The sequence below is a fragment of the Balearica regulorum genome, chromosome 3 (assembly GCF_011004875.1).
Source record: "Balearica regulorum gibbericeps isolate bBalReg1 chromosome 3, bBalReg1.pri, whole genome shotgun sequence".
Classification (NCBI taxonomy): domain Eukaryota; kingdom Metazoa; phylum Chordata; class Aves; order Gruiformes; family Gruidae; genus Balearica; species Balearica regulorum.
Window position 1 is genome coordinate 34345414 of NC_046186.1, and position 27002 is coordinate 34372415.

General features: G+C 38.9%; 2 protein-coding genes across 2 annotated transcripts; one reads left to right on the plus strand and one right to left on the minus strand.

Annotated features, from left to right (window-relative positions):
• The first annotated feature begins 170 nt into the window (after nt 1–170).
• On the plus strand, nt 171–18820 carry DDX43 (DEAD-box helicase 43). Its single transcript, XM_075747507.1, has 16 exons — nt 171–495; nt 1096–1151; nt 1525–1657; nt 3009–3116; nt 3641–3722; nt 5322–5478; nt 5557–5675; nt 5983–6093; nt 7501–7642; nt 10705–10805; nt 11575–11662; nt 13004–13131; nt 13730–13839; nt 14542–14680; nt 15472–15559; nt 18713–18820. The coding sequence occupies exons 1-16, from the start codon at nt 171–173 to the stop codon at nt 18818–18820; spliced, it is 1995 nt and encodes a 664-aa protein (XP_075603622.1).
• CGAS (cyclic GMP-AMP synthase) lies at nt 18009–26731 on the minus strand. Its single transcript, XM_075747509.1, has 5 exons — nt 25937–26731; nt 24753–24975; nt 23714–23959; nt 22321–22423; nt 18009–21231 (listed from the first exon to the last, which is right to left on the minus strand). The coding sequence occupies exons 1-5, from the start codon at nt 26483–26485 to the stop codon at nt 20874–20876; spliced, it is 1479 nt and encodes a 492-aa protein (XP_075603624.1). The 5' UTR covers nt 26486–26731; the 3' UTR covers nt 18009–20873.
• Nucleotides 26732–27002: the final 271 nt, after the last annotated feature.

Sequence of the window (27002 nt, forward strand, 5' to 3'; positions counted from 1 at the left end):
CAGCCCCAACTCCCAACAACCGTGCGCGGCGGGAACGCAAGCTCAGTCTCGACGCCAAGTCAGCCAATCCCTGCTTAGGGAGCGGCTCGCCCTGACCAATCAGCGCGCCCCTAGCATAAGGCGCACCAAGGCCCACCACATGGGCTGTGGAGCCGGACAGGGGAGCCGCCATGTCTGACTGGGACGCGAGTAGCGACGAGGATGTCGGTGCGCCGGGTCAGCCGCCATCTTCTGCCGCTGCCGGGCGTCCGTGGCAGCCGCTGGCCACCCCTTTGCCCGTAAAGGGCGGCGGGGGACGAAGGAGCGCTGAGTGGCGGCGGGAGGCGGCGGCCAGCCTTGGAAAGGAGGAGTGGGAGCCTCGAGGCGCTGAAGGCTCCCGCGGCTCGGGAGAGGCGGTGTGGCAGCGGCCGCCCCGAGCAGCCGCCGGCCAGGCTTGGGACGCCGCGGCCCCCTTGTGCTTCCACCTCGATAGCTCCCTGGTCGGCGCTCTCATAGGTAATGACGCCCCCCCCCCCCCTCCGGGGTGCATGGCCCGCTGAGGTAAGCGGGTCGGGGAGGAGGAGAGGACCCGGCCGCGGGGAGGTTTGTTCGTGTGAACCCCTGTGCCCCGAGGAGGTATATGGATGCCTTCCCTGGCCCTGGAACGGCCCCAGCCGCTTGTCATTGCCTTACACCGTTATTGCCTAGGGATAGCAGGATGGTTTTGCAGATTACTGGCAGATGTGTAGAGCCTGCCTGCTTGCCAGGGGAGCTGAGCTTTTCAGCAAAGCTGGTTAGGTTGATGTCTGTTTCTCATGGCTAGTTGTCTGTAAGTGGGCTGAAGACCACATCAGGAGGAAGGGTGGCTCTCTCTTGAGCTGGTTTTGCTGCTCCGTCTCTTCAAATGACATGATTTTCCCCCTGCATTCCTTGTTTTTGGCTAATTAGCAAAAAAGCTGCTTGTCTTTTTCCAGCACTTTGATGTCACAAGTTCATTTATGGATGTGTGCACTCTTATGAAGGTCTTGGGGTTTGGTCACAACCAAAATACTTACAATGTATAGTTTTGGACAGGTTTTTGTGTAAATCTCTGTAATACCTGTATTTGTATAACAGGTCGGGGTGGAACTAAAATAAGAGAACTTGAGGATTCTTCAGGTTCCAGGATAAAGGTACTACATGCTGTTTGTCATCTAGACTGGACTCTATTGGAAGCATACTTGGTTTTGCTTCCATGTAAACCAGAGTTGTTGCAGCAGGTTGAAGAGTGTTGCAATAGCTATAATAATTTTACTTTTTTACAAGAATTGTTTAAAAGGAAGTGGAATTGAGGGTGTAACTTGACTGGTATGCAAAAATAGGAAAAGCTTATTGATCCCCCCTGCCCCCCCCCAATATGCATTTATTTCCCTTTGTTTTATAAAGGGAATTAAAGGGCCTTTTCCTGAGAAGTTCAAATTCAGAAAAAAAAAAATCCAAAACTTTTCAATATATAATGTTTGTCTTTGTAGTATTAAAAAACTCAGTAAGGTTTTATGAACATAGGTTATAAAAGGAACCTATGAAGCTGAAGTAAAGATTTTTGGCAGCGTTGCTGTGCAGAACAAAGCCAAGATGTTGATTGACAATACTATTACAAGATCTGGACAAAACTACATTAGAAGTGGGACTGAGAAAGGTAAGAAATATGTTTTTTGAAAAGAAAAAGAAAAAAAAGACTCTGGATTGTCTTTCCATATATTTGGTAGTTTGCAGGAGTGTTTTTCTATCACTGGTATTTTACCAAAGTGAATTAACTTTCACCTTGTTCTTGGACAATGGCATACCTCCTTAAAACAGGAATATCTAGACATCCTCCTTTCTCAGTTCCCCCTGTCCCCAACTGCCAAACTTCTGTGAAAATCTGCTCCTCTGTATTTTCAATAATTTTAATGAAAGCAGAATGTCATACTACTTGGTTTCCTGCATTATCAGTCCGATTCCTCCAAAATACAACTATTGGTTCTAGTTTAAGTTTTAATGTAGTATCTGTACGGTATTAAAATTCAATAAGCATTTATAAATGTAGTCTGTAAAGCAAATGTACTGATTATAGCATGGGGATGCTGACTTCTTACTACATTCATGGGAAGTTAGCATTTAAGATTTGATGTTGCACCTCATGCCTTACTTTGCTAGGCTTTATTGTGGTAACTTTGTCTGTTACATGGCTATGTAAGTAATGTATGTTGAGATGCTGCTTATGTTATTGGAATTTGTATTGTTTGCGTGTGCAAAAAGTCATTGGGAGCACATACAACATCCATAGTTGTTGATCTGAGGCACTGATGAGGAAGAAGGGATCCGAGAGTTGTGTTTTAGCGTTGGAATAATGAATGGAACAATGATGAGTTTTGAATTTAGAACTGCCCTGGACGATGGACGAGTATGTTTCAAGAGGCTAGAAATAGTTAACACTTCCTTAGCATACGTGACTTGGTTTTCCCCATGCTTCCTGCTTTTCTACTAATACGTAATTGTGTTGCCATTTATATCTTCAGTGTAAAACCTTTCTTAAGAAGTGTCAGCTTCATCAGAAAAGGGGTATAGAGTAACTACACTGAGACTTTTATTGTGGTGACATTGGATGCTTTAGAAGTAAATCTTGCTCTTGTAGCTGTTTAAAAATAAAACTTTCTGTCTGTGTATCATCTGCTGGGTTTACAAGTTTTTTCTAAAGCCTACTGCACAAGCCTTATTTATAGCTGGAACAGCAACGTTTTGGAACCTATTCTTACTTTCTTTAAATAAAGATGTTCAAATGCTGCTTTTTTATTTTTTAATAAAAATTGGATTTGTACGGGGTTTAATGATGTTTTGGGCTAAGACCTAGGAAAGAATTTTCTATTTGAATGCTTCATGTCTATTCAAACTCACATAAGAAGCCTTACAATTGAAAAAGAAAATAAAGTGTTTGTTTTGGGTGGAGGAGAACCCCCACCCTCCAACAGAGTCCATCAAACAGCAGCATCTTGGTACTAACTCCACAGGAAAAACCTTGGACACTATCAAGCCTGAAAATAACCCAAAGAAATCGGTGATTAACTGGGCCTCTATTCGAGAAAACAAAGCTAAGTATGAAGCTATGAAGTGGGCAGGTTAGTTCTAAAATTTTGATTATATACTACTTGTCTTCATATGATAAATCTGTTGAATGCTTAAACATTCTTAATTTTTGCTTTGACTGAATCTTTCAGTGTCCAAATTAGTTAAGTATTTGCAGTGCAATGACCATGTCAGCATTTCTCAGCATGGTCATGGAGGACACTGTAGTTGCTGTGTGAAGACTTAAACTTACTACTCAATTGGTATTTTGACTTCACCCTTTGAAAATGCTGTTGTTTTGTACGTGGCTGCAGCAAAAATCCAAGAACTGTTAAATACATGTTAGTAGAAATTACTTTAGAACTTGAAACATGGGGAAGTGGTTCTTTTGCAGATACCTAAGTGTTTGATTCTTCATGTTTTACATGAATAATGATAGTCTTCAACTGCTTTTGACTAGTTTCCTAGTACAAGGCACTGTCTGGGTTTTGGGATTTCCATCTTGAGCTTTAGCCGACCTACCCATAATCTGTAGCGCTTCTTACCGATTCAAGTTTACTTTTTCTGATTGTTTAAGACTTGCCTCCAATTGAGAAAAAATTCTATAAAGAATCATCAAGGACTGCATCTATGTCACGAGAAGAAGTGGAACTGTGGCGGTAAGATCATTTATATAGGGAATCATCTGCTTGGCAAAAATAACTATTAAGGTATAAAGCCCAGAAGGTGGGAGATGAAATACTGAGATAGAAGCATTAATGTTAGGGTTTTCTAATAACTTAGATCTTCTTAGGAATTAAACGACAACAAGCAGACAAGGTATTAGTTGCCTGGAAAATTAACTTTAGGGATTAACTGCTTCTCTAAAAGTGTTTGATCTAGTTAACTTTCAGAAGGTAAAAAAATCAAGACAGTTCGTTGGCTTTTGGCTGATTCTTTGGATTTCATGAGACAGCATGTTCATGTTTTCTAGGTCCTTCCAAACATTACTGTTCACATGTTGAACGCCTCTTGGCTGCCATTTTTTCCCCATATATTTTATTCAAATACTGTCTTCAAAACAAATTTCAACTTCTATTTCTGTCTGTCTGTCTTTACAAGTACATCCTGGTGAATACATGCCTCATTTAACTGTATCCATTACATCCTTTGCAAGAAAAGCAGGTCATCTGTTTCAAGTGATTTTATTCAGGCCTGGTAATAGTTTCAACTGGTTTCAGTAGTTCTAATGAAGTTGGTGAACATTCCTGAAGCATTACCTTTTATTACTTTTCTTTTTGTGTGATGCCTGTTTTTTCTCTCATACACCCACCAGAGAAACCTTGCCACAGTAAGCGAAGCATGGAATTGACACCTGTTTCCTTGCAGTATATGTACCTGTTACTGTTAGAGCTAGTCAAGAGCAACAGAACATTGTTCTGTAGGCTCAGAACATCCATTGAGGAACAGCACTTGTGTGATGGAGGAATGTTTTTTCCTTTTTCATCTAATCTGTTTGCTTTAAGGAAAAAAAGACTGTAATTGAAAAAAAAAAAATTGTAAACACGAGGAGAGGTTGAATTACCTGTTCTTTTCCTAGCCCACACCCTGTGTGAAGTAAAACTATTTGCTGAATGGAATCTTCAGAGGAGTACAGAACTGGAATGAAGATAAACTACTTATGCATATTAGTACTTCTTAATTGGAGGAAGCTTCAAAACCTCAGTTTTTAGTGTAGCTTTTTGTGTACATTGTTGTATTTGAGGTTTTGTTTGGTTGGTTTGGGTTTTTTTGAGCTTGTCTTACTGGCCATGTTCTTTTTTCTAAACTGTTCTGTTTATATTTTCTAGAGCATCCAGGGAGCTGCTCTGAAAATATTTCGGGAAGGCTTTTGTCAGAATACAGGATTCTGTCGAAGTCCAATCCATTCCCATGAGTTCTAGATTGTCTTTAGGTTTAAAAACTTGTCCCAGTTATTTAATTTGTAATAGAGTATAACTGAAGTCTGATATGACAGGACCACAGTTCATGTTAATATCCATATATAACTTAAACTTAGTCATTCTTAAGAAAGAATGGTAATTGATGCTTCCAGGAGAATTGTTTCTGTAATAAGGCTTTCTTAAAAGTTAGAAGAATAGTTCTAAGTCTTATTCAAGAGCCTGAACTTGTTGTTTCAAGAATTTTAAAATAAAGTCAGAAAGGCAGTCTTTTGTGTTAGCTCTACTTTTTCAGATAATGGGACTTTAAAGCAATTGCACTTCTTTAATTCTATACAGGAAAGAAAATAATAATATAATTTGTGATGACTTAAAAGAAGGTGAAAAGCGCTGCATTCCCAATCCTGTTTGTAAATTTGAAGATGTATTTGAGCATTATCCTGACATTATGGCTAATATAAGAAAAGTTGGTTTTCAAAAGCCTACACCAATTCAGGTACTTCTTCAATTTTGATGACTCTTTAACTAAAGCTTCCAAGAAAAGTACATTTAAGTATTTGTTGGTTTATGTTAGTCCCAGGCATGGCCGATCATACTCCAAGGAATTGATCTCATTGGTATAGCACAGACTGGTACTGGGAAGACATTAGCGTACTTAATGCCTGGATTCATTCACTTGACTTCACAACCAATGTAAGGACTGCTCATGTGTCTGTCTTGTTTAGCTGTGAATACTTCCCCCCACCCCCATGTGATGGTTTTCTAGTCAAAAGAACTTTTTCTAGTAAAGTATTATGATAATACATCATAAATACGATAATAAATCATAAATTGGAAAAATACTATAAACCTGGTGGAATACGTACCAAATTTGTTACCATAGAGTCCGTTGGTGGCAGTGAACTGAGAAAGTCTAGAGCAGTATAAAGATATTTGATGTCAAATGTGATGGACTTTGCCTAGCCTTATATACTCATGTTCTAAAGATACTTCATTGCAGATCCAAAGATCAGCGTGAGGGGCCTGGAATGTTAGTCCTTGCTCCCACTCGAGAACTGGCACTTCAAGTAGAGGCAGAGTGTTTGAAGTACACATACAAAGGAATTAAAAGGTAATCTTACTTCCCACTTGTTTTTTAAGTATTTTTTTTTCCTACTAATTGTGGTTTAATTCACCTACTAAAATAATTTCATTTGCTAAGAGGGGAAGGGAAGGTAGTAAATCAAGAGTTCCTATTTTCCCAGGTTTTGGAATGTTCATTTTGACTACTCTGTGGTGAAAATCTATTTCTTATGTAGTTGGAGTACTCTGTATTGTAGCTTTGTCTGTTGCTTCTTGTCCTTCTGTGTGAACAGCTGAGAAGAGTTTGGCTGTGTCTTTTTGGCACCTTGCTGTTTGGTAGTTGTAGACAGCAATAAGATCTCCCTCAGCCTTCTCCTCTTCAGTCTGAACAAGCCTGGTTAACAGCTTCTCACATCATGCACTCCATCCACTTGACCATCTTGGTAGTTGCGTACTGGACTTGCTCCGGAATGGATGTATCTGTCTTGTACTAGAGGTGGGGGGTACAAAAACTGGATATTATGCTTGAGGTGCGGTCTCACAAGTTCTGAATAAAGGGGAATAATGAGTTCTCTGAACCTGCTGGCTACCTTCTCCATTGTACACAGCTGCCTTTCTTTTCTGTGGGGCTGCACTGCTGAATAATGTTCAGTTTCTTGCCCACCCAAGTCTTTTCTGCAAAGCCATCTTCTAATGTGTTGGCCGTCAGCCACAGGGTAATTGCATCCCCATCTTTGCTTTTTTTTAAACTTCATGGGATTACTGCCAGCCCATTTCTCTAGCCTTTTACGGTTCTTCTGAGATAACAGCCTAGACCTTTAGTCTACTGACTGCTCCCTCAATTTGGTTTCGGCCGCAAGCCTGCTGAGAGTCCAGGTCTTCGTTTAAGCTATTAAACAGACATTACTCCAAAACTTGCTTTTAGGGCTCTCTGGTAACTTTGTATGGCATTCAGAATTAGTCTTGTAGTCATCAAATACTGAAACATACGTTCTGCTTCCTTCTTAGAAATACTAAGGAGCTCTACAGAGTGTGTTGAATTTGTGTGTGAGCCTAATACCTTATCAAGTGTGTTGATGACTTTGGCAACAAAACATCTGATTCTTGATGTTACTGTATAGTAAATCATGCATCCTTTCATATGTTCATCTGTTTTTGGTGTGAATGTATTCAGAACAACAAAACATACTTGTAGCTTAATAGCTACCCTCCTTCCTTTCACGATTACTTTCAGTGCAATTTCAGCAGAAAGCTATTGCTGAGCTGTTGAGGGAGTATCATTCCTTGTTAAGTTCATTATTTACTGTGATACTGTCAGTTACACTTACTGTATTCCTCCCTCTTGGTAATACCAGGTAGTACTTTTTAAAACGAAGCAACATGGTGGCACTTATTTGAAAAAGATTGACTTTAGTTGAACCTTAATACTCTGCTTCTGTAAAACATTTTGTTTCAGTATTTGCATATACGGTGGTGGGGACCGAAAAGGACAGATAGACGTCGTTACCAAAGGTGTGGATATTGTTATTGCTACTCCTGGCAGACTGAATGATCTTCAAATGAACAACTTCATAAATTTGAAGAGCATAACATACTTGGCAAGTAGCTGATATGGAATGAGTAATGCACAAGTTTGGAGATGATTGACTTAGTGTGAACTTAAGCTTTAATGAAGTTTTCTTTGAAACCTTTTAAGTATTAATCCAATACATCTTAACATCTAGATTGGTGTTGGAGGGGTGGTTCATGCTTAACATAATTACATTGCAGATGTGGAATATTCCCTAGAAAAAAATAAATTAGTAGCCTTATGTAGAAGAGTAACATGTAATTGCTGAACAGAAGGAAAAAAGGCCTGAAAACCTGCTTTCTGACAACTATACAAGCATTCATAATCTTTCTGTACCAAGGTGAAGTATAATCATACTACAAGCACATACTGCTTTCTAAAGCAAAGAATGTATATGTAACCAAAATCAGATGTTTCAGTATGTGCAGGATACGCTCTATTGCCAAAAAGAATTGGCTATCAAATTGAAAAATATGATGATGTAAAGCAGGAGAAAAACATTTTTTTGTTGTATTGCTAGCAGTTAAACATTTTCAGAAGATTGAAACTAGTGCGAGGACCATGTTTTGCAAAGTAGTTAATGACTCATGCCTCAGACTTTCTGGAAATGCTGTGCTTCTTTAGGTCCTATATGAAAAGCTGTACATCCAAAAATTCTACTTTTTATGTTACCATATATTTTTCCTTGTAGTTTCTTGTAGTTTTTAATATGTAAGATGCTTTCTGTTTCCACAACTTCATTGTCAATTTTCAGCCAACAAATAATTTAATCTTTTAGTCTGATGTCAGAAGAGACAGGTATTAGATTTCAACTTTAACACCTTGGGTGAAGAATGCTCTTCACTGAAGAGCTTAATTTACCATTTTATTTAAAGATATTGATGAGTCTTTTGAATGCTCCCATAGTGCACTGAATATTGTTTCCTGGTATGATACAATTGTTTCCCATAGGACTTCCAAGGTCAGAGACTGGAATGCAATTGTTTGGTTAAAAAAAAAAAAAAAAACAACCAACCAAAAACCTCCCAAAAAAACCCCCACCAAACTCTGTTAGAGTTAATTATATTTGAATAAATGCTGTACACAAGGTGAATTGAAGACAGGGAATTTGTCTTCTTGCCTGCCAGAACCATCAAGTTAGTTGCAGTCTTGATTCACGTTTTTAGGAACCCGTTTACTCAAGATAGCCGCTGTTTTCATGATTTCAGAAGACAGACTGGGAAATTCCATCATATATGGTCTCTTGATTGCTTACAACACATGTCATTTGAAGATTGCTTTCTGTTTTGCTGTGTTCAGTGTAAATTGGTATTCATTCATCAGTAATCTGAGTGCTTCTTTCTTTCAACCTTGTGCTCATAAAGCAGAAGTAAGAAAATTGGAGTTGTGTATGAATAATTGAGAAGCATTTAGGGGAAAGAGCATACTAAAAACATATATATATATAAAAATATCATGAAGTAGAATATAGAAGATAGATTGGAGTAGTCCTTTTATTCTTCAAATACGAAAAGTAATGTAAAACTTACCAATAACTAATTTAAATTTTAAAACTAATTTTGGGCAACCTGGTCTAGTGGAGAGTGTCCCTGCCCATGGCAGGGGGGTTGGAACTGGATGATCTTTGAGGTCCCTTCCAACCCAAACCATCCTATGATTTTTAAAACAGAGGAAAGAAAATAATTTTTCACATGAAGAACTGGCTCACAAGAATTTCTTGCCAAGAAATAGAACTGAAATGAATAATATTAACAAATGAATATGTATCGATAACAGGAAAACAAAATTTGTCAGTTGGAGAGATTTAGCTTATAAACCAGGACCTGGCTATGAAGCGTTTGGAAAAAATACTGCTGATATCTATCTTGTATCTATTACGGCTTTTATTATTTATTAAGCAGCTATCAGAAATAAGGAAAGTGAACTTCAACTACTCTGATCTAATACACACACTTAGATGCTTTCTTTTCCCTTCCAGTGAAGTAACAGCGTGCTTAACAGCTTAGAAAGCTTCTGCTGCTGAAAGGGGCGTAGTAGCCAACTCTGTATATAAAATTAGTGATGTTTCAGCATTGCCATTGTGTTAGAATCCAAGTAGTTAATGAAATCTCTGTGAGTCCTTTGAAAATAAATAGAATTAAATCAAGAAATAGAATTCCTGTCTTCTCTCAGCTGATGATTTGTTATTATTTCAGATTTTTACATAGATAACATACTAAAAACCTTTAATAGACTAAAACATTTGAAAAGAATGGAACAGAAAAATCAGGACAGTAGAAGGGGATTATCATGAAAGTCTTATGTTTCCACATAAGTGACTAGAAAATGTCAATATTCAAAAGCATGATCCATATAACTTTGAATTATATAAAATCCATTTGAAAATTAAAGGAGAAAAATGAGTCTTGGATAGCAGCCTTCTTCCTTTGTGTGAGACTCTGAAAACATTCACAAATGTGCTTGTATATTAGGAAAAAGAGCTGTTACAAATAGTTGTACTCAGACCTCTTGTGTTGTTTTGGTTTTTTTTACGAGATGAAACAAGTGTGAGCTCTGGGAGTTTTGCAGTGTGCTGCTGTGAGCCAGAATGTAGAGTCTGGCTTTGTTCTTATTTCTAATGAGGAAGTAAATTGATAACTGATACTTTGATCTGCTATGAGATCTCTAACAAGGAGAAAATGAGATTTCTGCTTTAAACTACCAAAAATTTCTCACTGAAAGTGTGTTGTGTGAGATTTCCGCCCCCCACGTTTGGGTTTGGTTTTGTTGCTTTTTTAAATTCTGTGCTTAGTTTTAGGCACTGACCAAATTATTGATAAAACAAACAAACAGGTTTTGTTTCTTCTTTAATGACTTTAAGTGCTCTTAAAGGTGCTGTGTTTTTTCTTGTTCTGCCTGTAAATGTATTACTAAATGGAAAAGCTTCAAGGAGATTGAAGATGGGAAATAGAAATTGAACAGGTTTTGCAACACATTATGGAACGGATTCTGCAATTAAAATTGTTACCATTAAAAAGGTCTGCTATGCAATGTCTTGCTGAAATCCTTATCTAAGGAACTCGACACAGTAAATAACCTTGTTCTGAGCAGGTTTTAGATGAGGCTGACAGAATGTTGGATATGGGATTTGAACCTCAGATAATGAAGATCCTAATAGATGTGCGGCCTGACAGACAAACTGTTATGACAAGGTAGGTAAACATAATAGTGCTTAGTACTTGAACACTGTAAATGTAAGGTTATTGAACAAGTTAACTTCAAAACAAATGTGTCAGTTTTATCAAGACTTTCCAGCCAAAATGGGAGTGGCATCAGTTTTCTTTCTAATTCTGTCTAGTCAGTCCTAATGAGTCATTTGACAATTTTATTTTCATTTATTACCCCTTTTCTGATGTTTTACATCAACTATAAAAACAACTGAGTTCTCAAAAAAGGTGTCATGTGAGTGCTAGAATTTGCCTTATCAGTTTGAAATGCCAACTTCCACTTCTCCACTTGGGACCAAAGGTGTATCCTAATGTTCTGATTAGTATCTGTGCTCGTCTGTACCTGGATTAATTTTGAAATTATGCAGCTTTTGGGAGCTGAACAATAGAATATCCCAACAATAATTTTTGTTACAGTATTTTGCACTGCAGCTATTGTTTTAGAGATAGAAACAGACTAGAAGCTTGCTTATTAGGTATCATTGAAGTACTAAACTCACTTTTGGCTTCATTAGAAAGGCTCCATAACTGTTGCCTGTAGCTCTAACCCAGAAAGTTATCTTTAAAGCTCGAGTGCTGTTAATTAATAACTTCTTAAGATTATTTCTAAATGTTGTATAAGCTTACTACTGTTACTGCTTAATCAAGTGTTTCACTGGTGGATAAGAAAGAAAAGAAAGAATATGATTAAATTAGTGAATTGGAGAAGATACCTCACTCTATTCTCATGTGTTTATTTTCACTTCCTCTTCAGTGCTACTTGGCCTGATGGTGTTCGTCGCCTAGCAAAATCCTATTTGAAAAACCCTATGATTGTATATGTTGGCACTCTTGACTTAGCAGTAAGTTGTTCTGGGTTTTTTTTTTTGGTTGGTTGGTTTTGGTTTTTTCTTTGGGAGAACAATCTACAGGAAATACTTTGCTTGTAACTATAGGTAAGTAAATGCATGTAACTTTAAAATCAATCCAAACTTTAAAAAAACAGCTCTATATTATTCTTTCAAAGCTTCATTAAAAGTTTGGAAAGAACTAAAAAAAAAAAAAAAACACCCCAAAAAGTAGAAAAGAACTTTGTTCTTATGTTTCTGTAACAAGATCTTGAAGTCCTAGATCTTCAGTAGATGATGTCACAGTGACAAGTATGAACAAAATTGAAGTTTGAGTATTGTACTTCACCATGCCACATGTTTACAGAAATAGTAGTTCTTGCAAGATCTCTGCATCCTGGTCCGGTGATTGCTTTGAGTTTGGTTCTTAAATTATGAAATTTTCCTTTTCAGTTCCACTTTTTTAGTGATAGGGAATGAGGAAACTTAGTATCCAATACACTTTTAGGTAGAAATAGGGGGAAAAATTATACTTTTCATCTATTCTGTTCAGAACTATGCTTTTTTCAAAGGGCATCACTTGTCAAAGACAGAGGATTGGAATTTGAAACATATCAACTGCTGTTGCAGCTCTTTTGTCTAATGCATTCATCTCTTTTTTAGGAGCTTCTTTTGATTGAAGAGGCGACCTCTTGGGGGGGAGGGAGAATGGTTCCCATGTGGAGAGAGACTTTCTGTGTATTTGATTCTTCAACCTTTGCCACAAGATTATGATGTAGTGCCACGAGAATGTCTAGACCTTTCTACTACTTGTGTAGTATACCGTAGACATTCTGTGGCAACTTAAAATACAATGGAGTCAAGTTGTAGGGTGTTGTTTTGGTTTTTGTGGTGTTTTGTTTTGGTTTTTTTAATTAACAAACTTGTTGGCAGAATTGAACAGAACTGATCATTTCAAATGGATTACAGAATCTTCTTTAAAAGCTTGTCCTTTCAAGTCTGGCATTGTTCCATCTTACTCTGGATTAATATAAAACATACTCAAAGTACTTCAATCTGATTTTCACTAATATTAGGGATATTTCACCTCACTAGTCTGCTAATTTTTGCCCTCTAAATCTCTGCAAATATATGATTTCACAAACTGCTTAAAGATACATTTTACTGTTCTCCTAAAGCAACTAGGAAACAACAAATAAATCCACATTGTTTGAACTCCAAACTGATAGATATGTTGGGTTTAAAATAGTTTTTCATGGAATATTACTAGTTTTCTAATAACGTAATATGGGAATTAACAGAAAAAATACTATTCTAATCTGTTTCTACTTAACATCCCATTTTGCTCTTCAACAGGCAGTAAATACGGTAGAACAGAGAGTTATTGTTATTGCTGAGGAGGAAAAGAGAGCTTTCATGCAATACTTCATTAATTCTATGAAGCCAAAAGATAAGGTCATCATTTTTGTGGGAAGAAAACTTACGTATGTAATCAGTTTCCAATATTACATCTGTTCATTTTCTCTAACAGAAGTACTAGCTAGTTTCTTGGTTCACCCGAGTTCATTACCAAGTGTAACAGCTCTTGTCAGTAATGTGCTGGTAATAGTAGTATTTGTATTTATTTAGTATTCATTCATTCCTCCAGACTGACTGGTAGTTTGCATCCTTTTTAATATCACTAGTGGTGGTGGTAAGTCTCGATTTCACAGTTAAAGTAGATGTTAAGATTCTTGGGGATACATTAGTGTGATGTACTGTTTACTCACATACACAGCTGGTATGTACAAGACTTGATTGGGGGACTGGTGGTCATTGTACCATACCTGAGCTTTTTGAGTGAAGAACACAAAAATTATCTGTCATTTCTCTTACATGTAAATAAAAGCAAATGTTTATGTGGGGAACAGTCTTGCTTTTATACTGTTTTATACTTTATATCAGCTGACCTAGGTAGGATTTTTTCCTTAGGCACATGTTAAGCTTTTGTTGTCACTTTGTTACCTTTTGGATCTAAATTTAGATGCTGCACTTTTTTTCCCGTCTTTTCTTTTTAAGAACCATTGTTTTATTTCATCCTAGAGCTGATGACTTAGCAAGTGACTTTGGTCTCCAAGGAATTCCAGTACAGTCACTTCATGGTAACAGGGAACAGTGTGATCGAGAACAGGCTTTAGATGACTTCAAGAAAGGTATGTTTGTACCTCAGTACTGGTTTGTTTAGCCCAGGTTTTTAAAGCTTGTCATGTGCAGAACTTTGTCTATTTGTAAATGCAATGTCTCTTCAGTAACTTAGAAATTAAAATATTAAAGAATTCTAAATGATATGTTTACTTTGTTAATTTGACAAAAAAAAAAGCAGAGACATTGCTCTTCAATAAAATTTGGAATGCCTAAGAGTTAAATAAGGCTTATTTTATTTTTTAAATTTCTGTGGAAAAGTCAATATTGTGTTAGTCTCCAGAACGGCAAAATTAAGTGTCAAATGATGGTGCTTTCAGAGAAACAGTTCTGCTTGTGATTATGCCAGTAGAGTTATACTTTGGCGTTATGTGGTCACATGCTAACAAAGAGTTGGCCTGTGATAAGGATGCCAGTTGAGTATATAGTTGAAGTTTCTGTTCTTTTCACAGACTCTTTATAGCAGCTAGGCTTATTTCTTGGTTCTCCTGCACCCTCCTGTTCTGCTTGTGAAATAGAAATAATAGTAAAATGACATTGAGTGCTTACTTACCACCTTGTATTTGAAGCTAACTCAGTGTGACGTGCAACAAGCATATTTTTCTTTTATGTGTTCAGAATAAGTGCATTATACACTGGAAAACCAATAGACTGGAGTATATTTTCTGTTTATTCCATAAATTCCCATTCTTTTTCTGTTGTACTTATTTTAGGCAAAGTCAGAATACTGGTAGCTACTGACTTAGCATCCCGTGGCCTTGATGTGCATGATATTACTCATGTTTTTAACTTTGATTTCCCTCGCAACATTGAAGAGTACGTTCACAGAGTAGGCCGTACTGGAAGAGCAGGGTAAGTGTTTACAAGAAAATAGTAGTATGTTGCCAATATTTTATGCACTGCATAGGTGTTCCTCTTGTCAAATGCTAGAGCTACAGGTCATGTGGAGTGGGGGAATGAAGACTCCAGAGTCTATCAAAGTATGTCTTGGATAATAACACACTGCTCTTATGTTCTGAAATTAGTTCACTGTTAAATTTAAGGCAAACAAGTTTTCCACTTTTCTGTTGTTTCATTGAAGTGGATAGAAATGAGGGATGTTTGAGAGCTGGTTTAAATGTGGGGAAGAATTACAGTTCAAAATAACTTCTGTGCAGATACTGTGAAACATCACTTCCTTGTTTGTCTGTGAGCTGCTGAGTTGTTCAGTTTCCTAGATGGCCCATTGGGGGGAAAAAAAACCATACATAAATTCAAAATGTTTGGCTTATGTAGTTTGGTGTTAGGACTTCTGAATGTTGTTTTCCCACGTTGCCACAAGTGTGATTTTTCTTGTGTATGTGTTTATTTTAATCATGAAATGAATGTATGTCTCGTCATACTTAGATATGTTGTCTTTATGCTAGGTTTATTGTCTAAAAGTCAAAATTAGTTGTGCCTTTGCTCCATTTTTAGGTGAATCATCATATTCTGATCTTTATGAAAAGTTGCTTTCTGTCATGTGCATAGTAAATACTCAAGCCAGTTTTATCTACCAGTTCACTAATATTGGCTGTAGTACAATTTATTATTGTAAAGGTCAGTAGGAAAAGCCTAGCAGCCATTGTTTTTGAAGATCAACAGTTATTTCATTCTTTGTTTAGACGTACAGGGGAGGCAGTAACACTTGTCACTAAGAACGATTGGAGGGTTGCATCTGAGCTGATTGAAATTCTGGAACGAGCAAACCAAGTAAGAATACATCCTACTACTGGGTAAGCTTTATGTTGGTTCTGGGTTACCACCTGAAACAGTTCTTCAAGGTCTAAGCCAACTTAGACCTTTCTGGGTGAGTGTTTGTAGTGTCCCAGGCAAAAAATGAGTACCTAAGTCTCTCCTGTCCTGGATACCCTTAGCTGTATTTTACCTTAGAGATGAGTCCCAGAAGAGAACTGGGAACTTTAATCAAAGCCTTCCACATCCAAAGAAAAAGTAACCAACATACAGACACATAGAGGTCTGCAGAGGAATAATAGGATCTATTTTATTTCATAGTATTTTATTCCATTTGTATTTCAGTTTCTGGACACCTGTACCAATGTTCTTGTTTAACAATGTAAATATTAACAATATTTATATCAGAGGAAGCTCTGCTATTTATAAGTTTATTATATCTGATAGTTGTGATATCTGCATTTACTTTTCCAAGCTATGCTTTTCCCAGCTATCTGTCTTAGAGATGTTTGTAAATAGTATGGGAAGTAGGACTGGAATGTGATTTTTGTTTCTTTATTTTAAAGAAACATTTTTTTTCTTGCTACCATATCTGAGAAACCAGAGACAATTATGTTGTTTCTTATTATGCCAAGAAACAGTATTTTTTCTGATTTATAGTAAACCTCTAGTTCATACCCTGACTTGAGTTTAATTTTTTTATTTTTTTTTTATTTGGGGGGATAGGAGCTCGATGAGTACAAACTAAATTGCTTTTACCTAGGACCTGTCGTTGTTATTTTGGACACTTATGCAAACTTTAAACCCTGAGTTAGAATGTCACCTAAATCTTCTGTTTTACAACTCTTCTTTGAGAGATGCTATGCTATTTATTGCAGACCTGATAAGATGCTTTTTGGGGAGGGGCAGGGGGAACAGGACCGAAAAAAACAACCCACATGAACAAGAGTTGTCCCCTAATAAAGTTGCAGGGTTGGAGGGGGGGGTGTGTGGCATGGTTTTTTAGGTTTGGAGTATTTATTGTTTTTGTTTGTGGGGTTTTGTTGGTTTTTTTAATGTAAGAGATGAAACCAGTAATGATACTTTGAAGCCACTTAAACAGAACTTAGAGGTGCCTTGTTCTGTATTCTGAGGCAGCCGTTCCCATCCATGCCTTGTCTCCTGCTGCAGACTGTGAAGTTCCCAAACTTATTTAACGTGTGGTAGTTCAACTGGGAATGAGTCTCTGAGTTCTGAGGAGAAAAGAGCATCTCTGAATCCTTTCAAGGGTAATTTGATCACAACATTATTCTCAGACTTTTAGTTATGGCTGATAGAATGGAAGTATCCATACAGGCAGGGGTTTTTTTCCTCATGACAATGAAAAAATCATTAATTCAGTCTTAAAGCATCATGTAAAAGGGAAGGAGAGCAACTGAAAACACGGTCTGAAGGTTCAGAATATTTCAGTTTCGAAACAAGTAAGGTGCGTTTGTTAGCCAGATGTTTTCCACTATTTTTAATATACAGATAATCTCCCTAAGGAAAAACACGTATAACAGAAAGATTCCTGTGTCATGCTGCAGGGATCTTTATATATAAAGCTTATTAAGAAGCATGGATGGATTTATTAGGAAATCAGGTGGAAAAACACTGATCTCTGTAATACCAAAAAGAGTGTTTCATGTAAATTATGGCATCTTTATCCTTTTTTGTTTTCTCATTTGGACTAACATACCTAGCTTATATGTTTAGCAGGTATACAGATTGTCCATGTAAAAATATCAAGAAACCACTATATCTCACTGAGATTTTTGTGTTCCATATCCTGGCTTCTTCCCACTCTTTCCTTGTGCATGCTCAAAAACCATTCCTGCAAGAAATTGTTGCAATTTGAGTTGGAATAATCATAGAATCATAGAATGGTTTGGGTTGGAAGGGACCTTAAAGATCATCTAGTTCCAACTCCCCTGCCACAGGCAGGGACACCCTCCACTAGACCAGGTTGCCCAAAATTAGTCAGGTCTAAGCATTTCTAAGGAGACTTAATATTTAAATTTGTACTGTACTGGTTGTACTGTGTTTGTGCCGCTCGCAGAGGGACAAACCGCAGAGGCTGAGTAATCACATTAGTACCATGCTCACATGCACTGCAGAAGCTTGCTCTTCGCTCTCTGATCAGGAAACTGATTCTAGACTGGGTATCTTCTACCAGCTGCATGGCTCCATGCTGTAGCAGATTGTTGAAGCAGGCCGGTTTTTACAGTGATCTAAAACCTCTTCTTACAGTGCAGTCACCCGTACTGCTTTTTGCTGTAAGCATTGCATTAATGTCTGCATTATGCCTGATCTGTTTCAGGAAGACTTGTTGGACGCTGCCTTTGTTCCGTCATCTATAAGAATGGTATATGGGGGGTGGGATTTTTTTTTTGTTTCTTAGGTTGAGTGACACTGGTCACTGAATCAAATAGTCTACCTGTAATTATTTACATCTTACGAATGTTAGTAACTCTGAGATGACAGTGTGCTGATGATACTATTCACCTCCTGGTCCATGTAATTATAAATGTGCCAGAAAGCACCGTGGATGTTGGTAAGGTGCTCTTGTGACCTCCGAGTGGCGGGAGAAGTGACCATTTTCTCCTGCCCTTCTTTTCTTGTGTTTTAGCTTTTGTTTTATCCACGTGAGAACCCTTCCTATGGGAGCATTTTCTTTAAGTACCTAAGTTTCTCTTCAGAGGCTCTTAAAACTTCCAAAAGGAATTCAGTATCAATCATAATAGTGTCACATTCAAATATATATGTAGTATGGTATCACCTTTTAAGTAGCATTGGACATTTTTTCCAGCTGTTCATTATCACTGAAAGCCATATTTCTATCTGAAATACTAATGTTTTAATTAGCTGGTTATATGTTGTCATCAGATACAGTGATACTAGCATACATATGTCATTGAAAATCCAGAGACACTGTGCTAATTATTTTTCAGTGTATTTCAGTATAATTTTGTATAAAAAGATTTCTCTATGCATCTCTACAGAAAAGACAATTTGCAAAGAGACAGGAGCCAGATAAATAAAAAAACCACAAGTTTGGGAACATACAAATCAATAGCATTTTTTGTAAAGCTGAGTCTAAAAGTTTAGACTTGTTCTAAAACAGACCTTGTTCTCGTGCTGCTTTCTTATCAGGTAGTTCCTAATGAGCTTATTGCAATGGCAGAAAGATACAAACAATTTCAAATCAGAAAAGAAATCGAAAAGGATGTACGAAGACCTCCAAGAAGGCCCTCAAAGTAACTAATCCTTTGAAGTTACCAAAACAAAGTAAGTGATTATACTTAACTGTTACCATCTACAGGCTTGAATTTAGAGGTTTCTTTTCTTCCTTGCTTGTTTTCTGTACCTATCCCATTTAAATAAAATGCATTTTAAAAGTCGCTTAGAAAAGAAAACTGGATTAACTTTGTATAGAAATAAATCTAGTTTTGTGCTTGGGCACTATTTTATTCAAGAAAAAATAATTATTTTTTTCTTGTGGGTTTGTTTGGTGTCTGGGGGGGCAGTTTTCAGTGGGGTTTTTTTTGTAGTTAAATGCACTATTAATATATAAGAACGTAAAAGATAATTTTTCCTTTCATTTTCAGAGAACTGGATTAGTGAACATAAGCAGTGTTTGTCGGTGTGGCTTCAAAATACTGTATTTTTTTGCATTGATAGGCCACATCTGCCAGTGGCATGCAGAAGTATTTCTAAGGATAATTTAGTTATTTAAAAACTACTGCTTGCAAAAACTGATGTTTGCTGAAGCAAAGTGTTTGGATTTTTTTTTTTTAAAAAAACTTAACATTGAAAGTCAATTTTGTTACGACTTGGGTTTCAAGGTTTTTTCTGAGAGAAGTGCATTTCCTCCTAATGGAGGAGAGCATAACAAGAAGTATGTGTTTGTGGCTAACTGGAAGAAAAACAGCTTCTACTTTTGTTCTCATGGATGTCATTTTCTGGCTTAAGGAAGAAAAACAGAATTTACTAGAGCAATTTTAACAAAGTCATGAAGAAAAAATACATTTGAATGTCAGCTTTTTCTTTCAGATAAAGTTGGTTCAAATTTTACATTTCACTGTCAGGTTCTGTCACACAGACCCCTAATGATAATGGGGTATGGTTTCACTCTTCGGAAGTTTAATTCCTTCGTTTGATGCTTGGTCTGAGCTTGTGTTTACTCAAGTGTCATATGAGTAAATGAAAAACTAATAAACTGAATTGAATGAGATCAGAATATTTTAGTAAAATTATTCTACATGTTCTTCTGGCCTTCCCTCTTTTTTTTTTTTTTATTTGCTCATAATTGAGGTGAAATCTGGGCATTACTTTAGCCGGTAGGTTATTTCGCCTTCAAACAGTAGGCTAAAAATACGGACTTTCCATGGCTTCATTTAAGTAAAAGATATTTTTACTTACAGCACAGCAGTTCCCAAATGCTGTGTACTTATCACCTGCACAATTTTAGTAATAGGAAATATTACAATTATTCTTTTTTCCTAATACACACACTCTTCAACATAAGAAAAATTGAGCTGAATTCTGATTCTGATAATTTTGCTTTTGATAACCTTTCACATGGAGACTCTTCCTCTTTGGTAGGGGTTGAAGATTCATTTCTTTCTACAAGATTCATCACACACATGCTCCCTGGCACAATGACTTTTACTCTCTTGCAGCACATTAGATAATGATTGCTTCCCATCTGAAGTCCAGTGAAAAGACTAATTTCCAAAGCAATTCTGAAGACTCAGAAAAGATAAGTTACTTCAGGAACTTTGTGTTGTTTTGATACTGTCTTCTCTTTCTGCTCACTGTTGCTGGTGACTGTCCTCTGCAAAACATCTTCATCCACCCATTTGATCTGGAGAAGTTGTTCTGGTTTATGTCAAAGTAACTCCAGTGAGTTTTCTTTTCTTTTGAAAGCAAGAGTGTATTTTTGGACATTCTGCAATCAGTCTTCATTTTAAATAAAATTGTCATTTTCCACTTTTCCTAGTCATTGATGCCTTTATATTTGGAATTGTAGAAATTACATATGGGAAATTAACTATTGCAAATTCTTCTACAAGTTCTTAGTATACCTAGAAGATATTTTGCAGGTGACATCTGCATTTGGATAGGGAAGATAAATATTACTTAAAATGTCATATTTCTTTTAAGGGTTATGTCCAAGCAGTGTGAGTGAAATACACAATTTTCTCTTAGTCATCTTGATATTTTTTTGTTTGTACTGTCAGACTACTGAGGAGTAACTTAAGGTGCAGAACTTCTGGTTTTACATATGCAAATCCACATGATTAGATAGGTACTAAAGACATTGTTTATAATCGCTCTCCTGAAATATCGGGAATCTGTTGTTCAATTGATAGTTTATTTTTCTTGAAAGGAAATTACTGCTTGCTTTATCTTGCTGGCTGAGCAAGTTGTATTTGGGAATAAAAAAGTGTGGCAGCTCAGACGTTTGCAGGCAATCCAGAAAATAGCTCAGGTATTTCTGAAAGCAATGATCCAGGTCTCCCAAATGCCAGTCTGTGTCATTTGGCCACATGGCACATGAGTGGAAAAAAGCAGTTTTGACATGGTATGAACAGATTTTTTCCAACTCTTTTGTATGTTCCATTTTAAGTCGCTCTAGAAGATACTTCAGAAGCTTAAGACAAGCTTTCCTGTTAAATAAATAAGAATTTATTAGGTGCTTTCTACATAGTTCTAAATATGTATTTCAGATATTAAAATACACAGTGTTCATGAGAGCAATAAAATTGTTCTTACTTTAATACAATAACATTTTCAATGTTTTGAATAAAATGTGGTAAAAGTGCAGCAATAGGCTGGATAATGCTTGAACTACTGCGTATGAAGTCAGACTCTAGCAATGAAGGATCCCTACTTTAAATGATCGGTTTTGTGCATGCAGCACTTTCACTGGTAGCCGCAGAAATACGAGGTGTTGGTCAGCAGCATGCTTACACCGTACAGTCTCCCAGCTGCAGATGCTACCAGTATAACATGAATTTGGAGCACTGCTTAAGATTAAAGCTGCTCTCTTGGCTTGGATTTACACTGAAAAAAACACTGTTACCTTCCTGTGGCATACCACAAGGGGAAGAGGTGTATATGTAGTTTAATACACTGCTAGGTAGGGCACAGCATGTCTAGTAATATAAAGCAAAGACAGTTATGCATTAGTTCTCTTGTGACTCTTGATTCAGTATAAGATGTAATCAAGTAAACTAAGAAGTTGTTTTGCTATTAAGGGGGTTCTGTACCTCATGTGGGTTCTGTTCTTCAAAGAAATGTGGAAACCAGTTTTTATTGGAGTGAAAAATCACATTTATTCATCCTGATCCCATTCAGTAGTTCTTTTCTCACCATCATATTAGAAATTGCCTTGACATGAAGTATAATTTTGTTCCTAAAGCTCAGAAAGCTGAGTCATCAGACTTTTAAACTGGTTCTTCTAAACAGGACTGAGTTGGGGAAAGAGATTACTTAACAACTCGCATCTTTTTGCTTGCTAAGGCAAGTCTGGAACGTAAGCCTGCACAGTGATTTGTTTCCACCTCTCACCGAATAACTGCAAGTCAGATGTTCAGCGAGTACACGCAGTGTTGTGCTGCGGTAGAACAATGGTGCCTAAAAGCCTTATTGCTGCTCCCTATTATAATTAAATTATTAATGTTAAACTGAAACAGTGCTAGACAGTACTATGGCTCACCCAAGCTTAAAGTAAAATATTCATGTGAAATACCAACCTACAGCACTTTGGTCCATCAGATTCACAACATGTCTTTGACTGGCCGTGGTTGTTGATCATGGCCTTCTCAATGTGTGAGAAAGAGAGTCGCCAGGTGTTTCCTAAAGTTGAGTACAAGATTGATAAATTGTTACATGGCAGTAAGTACAAGTGTCTGTAACTAGGAAAAAAAAAGACATTTTATAATTGACTTAATTTTAAATATCAGCAAGTTCTTTGTACTTGTGACTACAATTAATTGTATTCCTCCTTATTTTCCCAGCTGTTCCACACAAAGACAATTAGAATGTTATTAATATAGGACACACTTGGATGCTTTAACAATATTCTTAAGAGTGTTTGGATTTACTTTAAAATTAAACTTAATTCTGAACTTTTCTGCATTTGTTGAACATGATTTGGGGAATTGTACTGCCCGTAGAAATCTATACCTTTGAATTTCTGTTCTGTATTAGCCTTACTGCATAACCATTCTGGTTTTGAATAAAAAAAAAAAAAACCTTCACCCTTGGTTTCAATTTCTTTGCACAAATAGGCTTGTGAGTTTGTCTCAGGTGAGGTGACTGTTCTAACACATTTATTTTTGTTCCTCTGGTAATGTTTCTGAAAATGATGATAACATAGCTCAATCCTGTTTTTAAAACACCAGCAATCATTTTTGTCTTCTTTACATAAGTTCAACTGTTTCCTTTGCCTGTTTCGTTCAGTTACTCACAGGAAGAGGTAGCTCAGTAGAACAGTAGTGATTTATTTGGCATTGTTGAGATGGGCATGCTAGTTAAAAATACTCTTTTTGTTGAGATTATCAGCTTTCTTCGTGCAAAGAGAAGTTGGGATATTTCTGCGGACTAAGGTAGGCTTGGTGCAACAGTGGTCTGAAGAAAAAAAACCCCATGTTGTAGCCATACCAGAGTTCAATGAGAAACAATGTATCTTGCTAGAAAAGTACAGTTTCCTTCCTGCAGAAGTAACTTGCGTGTGCAGTCCCACTTACAGGGGCGTTCCCTGCCTTTTTAGAAATCTTTCATTTTTTCCTTACAAAGCAAAGGAGTGGATGTTGCTGTTAACTACAGCACTAGCACAGGAAAGGTCTGTATTAGTGTCCGACTCCGTAGATTTAATATAATGCTCTTAGGAATGGTTAATATACAGCCTGGCAGAGCATTTTGTCTTTAGATTTCAGTACAGGACAAGCAGTGTCACAAATCTGGTGTTTTAAGGAGGGATTTCAATTGTCTTTGATCTGGATATATCCAGGATAAGACAAAGATCTGTACCTTGAAGGCAAAATACTGAACAGAATCTGGATACTCTTTTTATAGCACTTGTAAGTGATCAAGTTGTAGAGAAGATATTTCACAACTTAGACTTATTGGCTGTATTCGAGATACCTCTTAGAACCTTTTCTTCTTTGTTTTGTTTGGCTACTAAATAAATTGATTTATTTCTGAAATCTCTCCTGACTTTTGTTCCCAGCCACTGTTCAATTTTGAGGCCATCCTGTGTGCTGGGTGGCCAGCTCTGCTGAACTTCCAAAGTCAAGATGATGTCCACTGATATTTGTGTTGTAGAATGTTTGATCTCAAGAGTTATTGCAGGGCTTCCAGCCTTTCTCCTTTTCACAGTTACTTCCGCATCTAGTAACAAAGATAAAATTTATATATATAGTTATATATCAGGAACTTCTTTTGAAGAATGGTAAGGTTTTTACTTCAGAGGAATTTATAATCAATCAAAAAAAAAAACCAAAAAACTTGGGTTCAGTCACTGGTTCTTTATCCTACAGGATATGGATTTCAAACAAAACATTAAGAAGCCCTGTTGAGGAGTTCTACCGAAATAAGGAACACTCTTCTTGAACTGCTCTGTTTGCTTGATTTACTATGTCTACAGAATCAGAAATACAGTAATGTTTTCCAGTGAACTGCTTCACTGTTGAAAACAATGAGACTGAAGAGATTTGGTGACGATTTTTCTCCAAAGTCTTCAGAAGAAGAGCACCCTAAAGGGGGATACATTCTCTATATAGATTGTTATAAAATATTAGGTAATGTATAAAAGAAAACTCTTTCTTTTGCTATCAGTTCAGCGAATGGCACTCTGCATATGGCATAGATTCAAAATATAGGTCACGTAGAAAGTACCAAGCACGTGAAAGAACCCTTAATAGTCATTATTTTCATATCGAAAGAGGATTGCATAGCAGAGCAATGGGTTGATCACATAATATGATTAGCTTTGATGTGCTTGTGGAGATTCCTAGCACAAGAGCAAACTTGAGATACCAGGGCAGGAGGGGTTACAGTTATAGCTACATCGCCATGAAGAAACAGTTGGGGGGGGAATCACATTAACAACAGGGCAATGCATATGTGCAGCATAATTGAATTTTCAGTGCGCCTAGGTGAAGCTTGTTCTCTCAGTACTTACGTTTAATGTTTTTTACTTCTCGTTTAATAATTTCTCTTAGTGCTTGAAGCATTTTAAAGGCTGATAATTTTCCATCTTCATCTAAAAACTCAAGCAAATTCTTTTCTTTTGGATTTCTTTTGAATGTTAGATAATAATAGGCTCCACTGTCATCACTTTCGTCCAGCTGAAGTCTTGAAACAGGCATTACAAGCATGATGTCAAACTCATTTGGTTCAGATGTCTGCAAAGTATGAGAATACAACAGTCAATGTGCAACTTAGGTTTTATTCTCTTTAGGCTTTTACACCGGTTGCAGTTTTATCTGCAACTGTCTTGGTCTACTTTTCACGTGTGAAATACAAACTTATCTCCATGAATTTGTATAACAAGATCGCTGTGCATTTGAGTGGAGAAGAGCAATTTACTGATAGCAGTTCATTTCCTAGCTTTCTTTAAGAGAGTTTTAAGATTTTTATCTGTTCTGAATAATGCATAAATGCTGATCTTAGTCATCCTTTTGTATGTAGGAATCAGTTGGGAGGAAAAAAAATGTATTGCTATGCCTGAAGCTGTTTTAAAAAAAAAAAGTGTCCCATGTTTGACTTCGTTTCAGATTGAGCTGGATCCAGGAAAGAAAGTATTGCTATTTCTCCTGGGTTTTTTTGAAGGACCCCCCCCCCCCCAAAAAAAAAACCAAACCCAACCTATAAACTAAAATTATAAACTAAAAAACGGCACGCAGCCTTTCATTCAGTGCTATACCCAATTCGTCGTCCGTTTACACTGGGCTTACCTGCGTGCTGTGCAAGGGCAGGGGCTTGTTGCGGCTTTAAAGCGATTCCCGTTCAGGCAGCGTCTCTTACTAAATGCACATACATTTATTTTTTTCAGTAAGTTAGCTATTTTATAATCAAGTATTGTTAATTAACGTAGCAATCCTTAAAGTCTTTTCTCTCCGGGAAGGACCAGCTTACAGCGGTTGCCAAGCGGCAGGAGCGGCGCCAAGCCGGGTCGTGCGAGCCGCCCGCCGCGCCCTTCGCTCGCCGGCCTCCACCTGCCGCCGCGGACACCGTCCGTTGCACCCCGGCTGCGCTGGGCGCCAACCCGGAGCCCGGACCGGCACCTGGGGTCCGTTCCGCCGGCGGGAGAGGCGCTACCGGCGCCGGGACGGCCGCAGCCCCGCTCGACGCCCCCGCACCCACCTTGACGCGCTCGTAGTAGCTGCCGGCGCCCAGCCGCTCGATGGAGCTGAAGGTGCCGTCCTTGCTCCGGATGGCCTGGATCAGCTGCGAGACGACGTTATTCACCAGCCCCGACGCCTCGGACACGTCCTGACGGCCCAGGCTGAGCTGCGACAGCACGTCCCGGAGGCGCAGGGAGCCCGCCACCGACGAGGGCTGGCGGACGGCCACGGCTACCGCGCCGTCGGGCACCGCCGCTCGCCTTCGCACTGCGGGGGCTCTTGCGGCCGACGCCCTGCTCTGAGGAGCGGGGAGCGCCTCTCCGTCGTCCGCTGCCGGGCCCGCCGGCGGGCTCCTGACGGCGGAGCGCTGCTGCGCCGGGCGGCCGCGCCGGGTGGTGGATCCGTTCCTCTGCGGCGCCTGGAGGGTGGCGGCGCCGCCCGAGCTGCCGCCTGAGTCCCGGCCCGGCGAGGAGCTGCGGGCTGCGCCCCTCACCGCGCCCCGGCCCCGGGAGGCTACGGTCCGCGCCCCCCGCCTGCCCCGCTCCCCTCTGCCACCGGCGCCGTCCATGGCCTCCGCTCCCCTTCCGCACTCGCAGAACAGTGAGTGCGGCCCCGCGGCAAGGGGGTTCCCGCCTCCCGCCTCAGGCAAGTTCCTCTTCCAGGCAGCGCGCCTCCGCTGAGGAAACGAAACCCCCGCCGGAGGGGGGCCGAGCCGCCCGCACTCGCCTGCACTGCTTGGCTCTGCCCGACAGCCCGAGCGCGGGAAAGCTCCGACAGCCGAGCCGGGACATCCTGGGGGCGCGGCCGCCCGCCCGGCCCGCCTGCCTGCCCGCCCGGCCCGCCTCCGCCCCTCCGTCCAATCCGCTGGGAGCGTTTTCCCGCTTCTGGGCGGCCCCACCTGCCCACGGGGCGAGAGCACACAAGCAGAGCACCGGGACCGCTCGGCCTTACCAGCCGCTCGCTACTGCCAGAGCGGCGGGCCGGGCCCCCGGCAGCAGGTGCCGCCCGCCGGGGCTGCCCCTCAGGGAGCGGGGGAACGGGCCCCGGGGCTGCCGCTCCTCGGGAACAAACGGCTCCGCCCCCCA

What these genes read in the sequence shown, in the direction of transcription:
- DDX43 (XM_075747507.1), top strand. Translation starts at nt 171, where the DNA reads ATGTCTGACTGGGACGCGAGTAGCGACGAGGATGTCGGTGCGCCGGGT. An exon ending in CCTGGTCGGCGCTCTCATAG is followed by an intron (nt 496 to 1,095) that starts GTAATGACGCCC and finishes TTTGTATAACAG; the next exon opens with GTCGGGGTGGAACTAAAATA. An exon ending in TGAAGCTATGAAGTGGGCAG is followed by an intron (nt 3,117 to 3,640) that starts GTTAGTTCTAAA and finishes TGATTGTTTAAG; the next exon opens with ACTTGCCTCCAATTGAGAAA.
- CGAS (XM_075747509.1), bottom strand. Translation starts at nt 26,485, where the DNA reads ATGGACGGCGCCGGTGGCAGAGGGGAGCGGGGCAGGCGGGGGGCGCGG. An exon ending in AGAAGTAAAAAACATTAAAC is followed by an intron (nt 23,960 to 24,752) that starts GTAAGTACTGAG and finishes CTTTGTTACTAG; the next exon opens with ATGCGGAAGTAACTGTGAAA. An exon ending in GATGGACCAAAGTGCTGTAG is followed by an intron (nt 21,232 to 22,320) that starts GTTGGTATTTCA and finishes TTTATTTAACAG; the next exon opens with GAAAGCTTGTCTTAAGCTTC.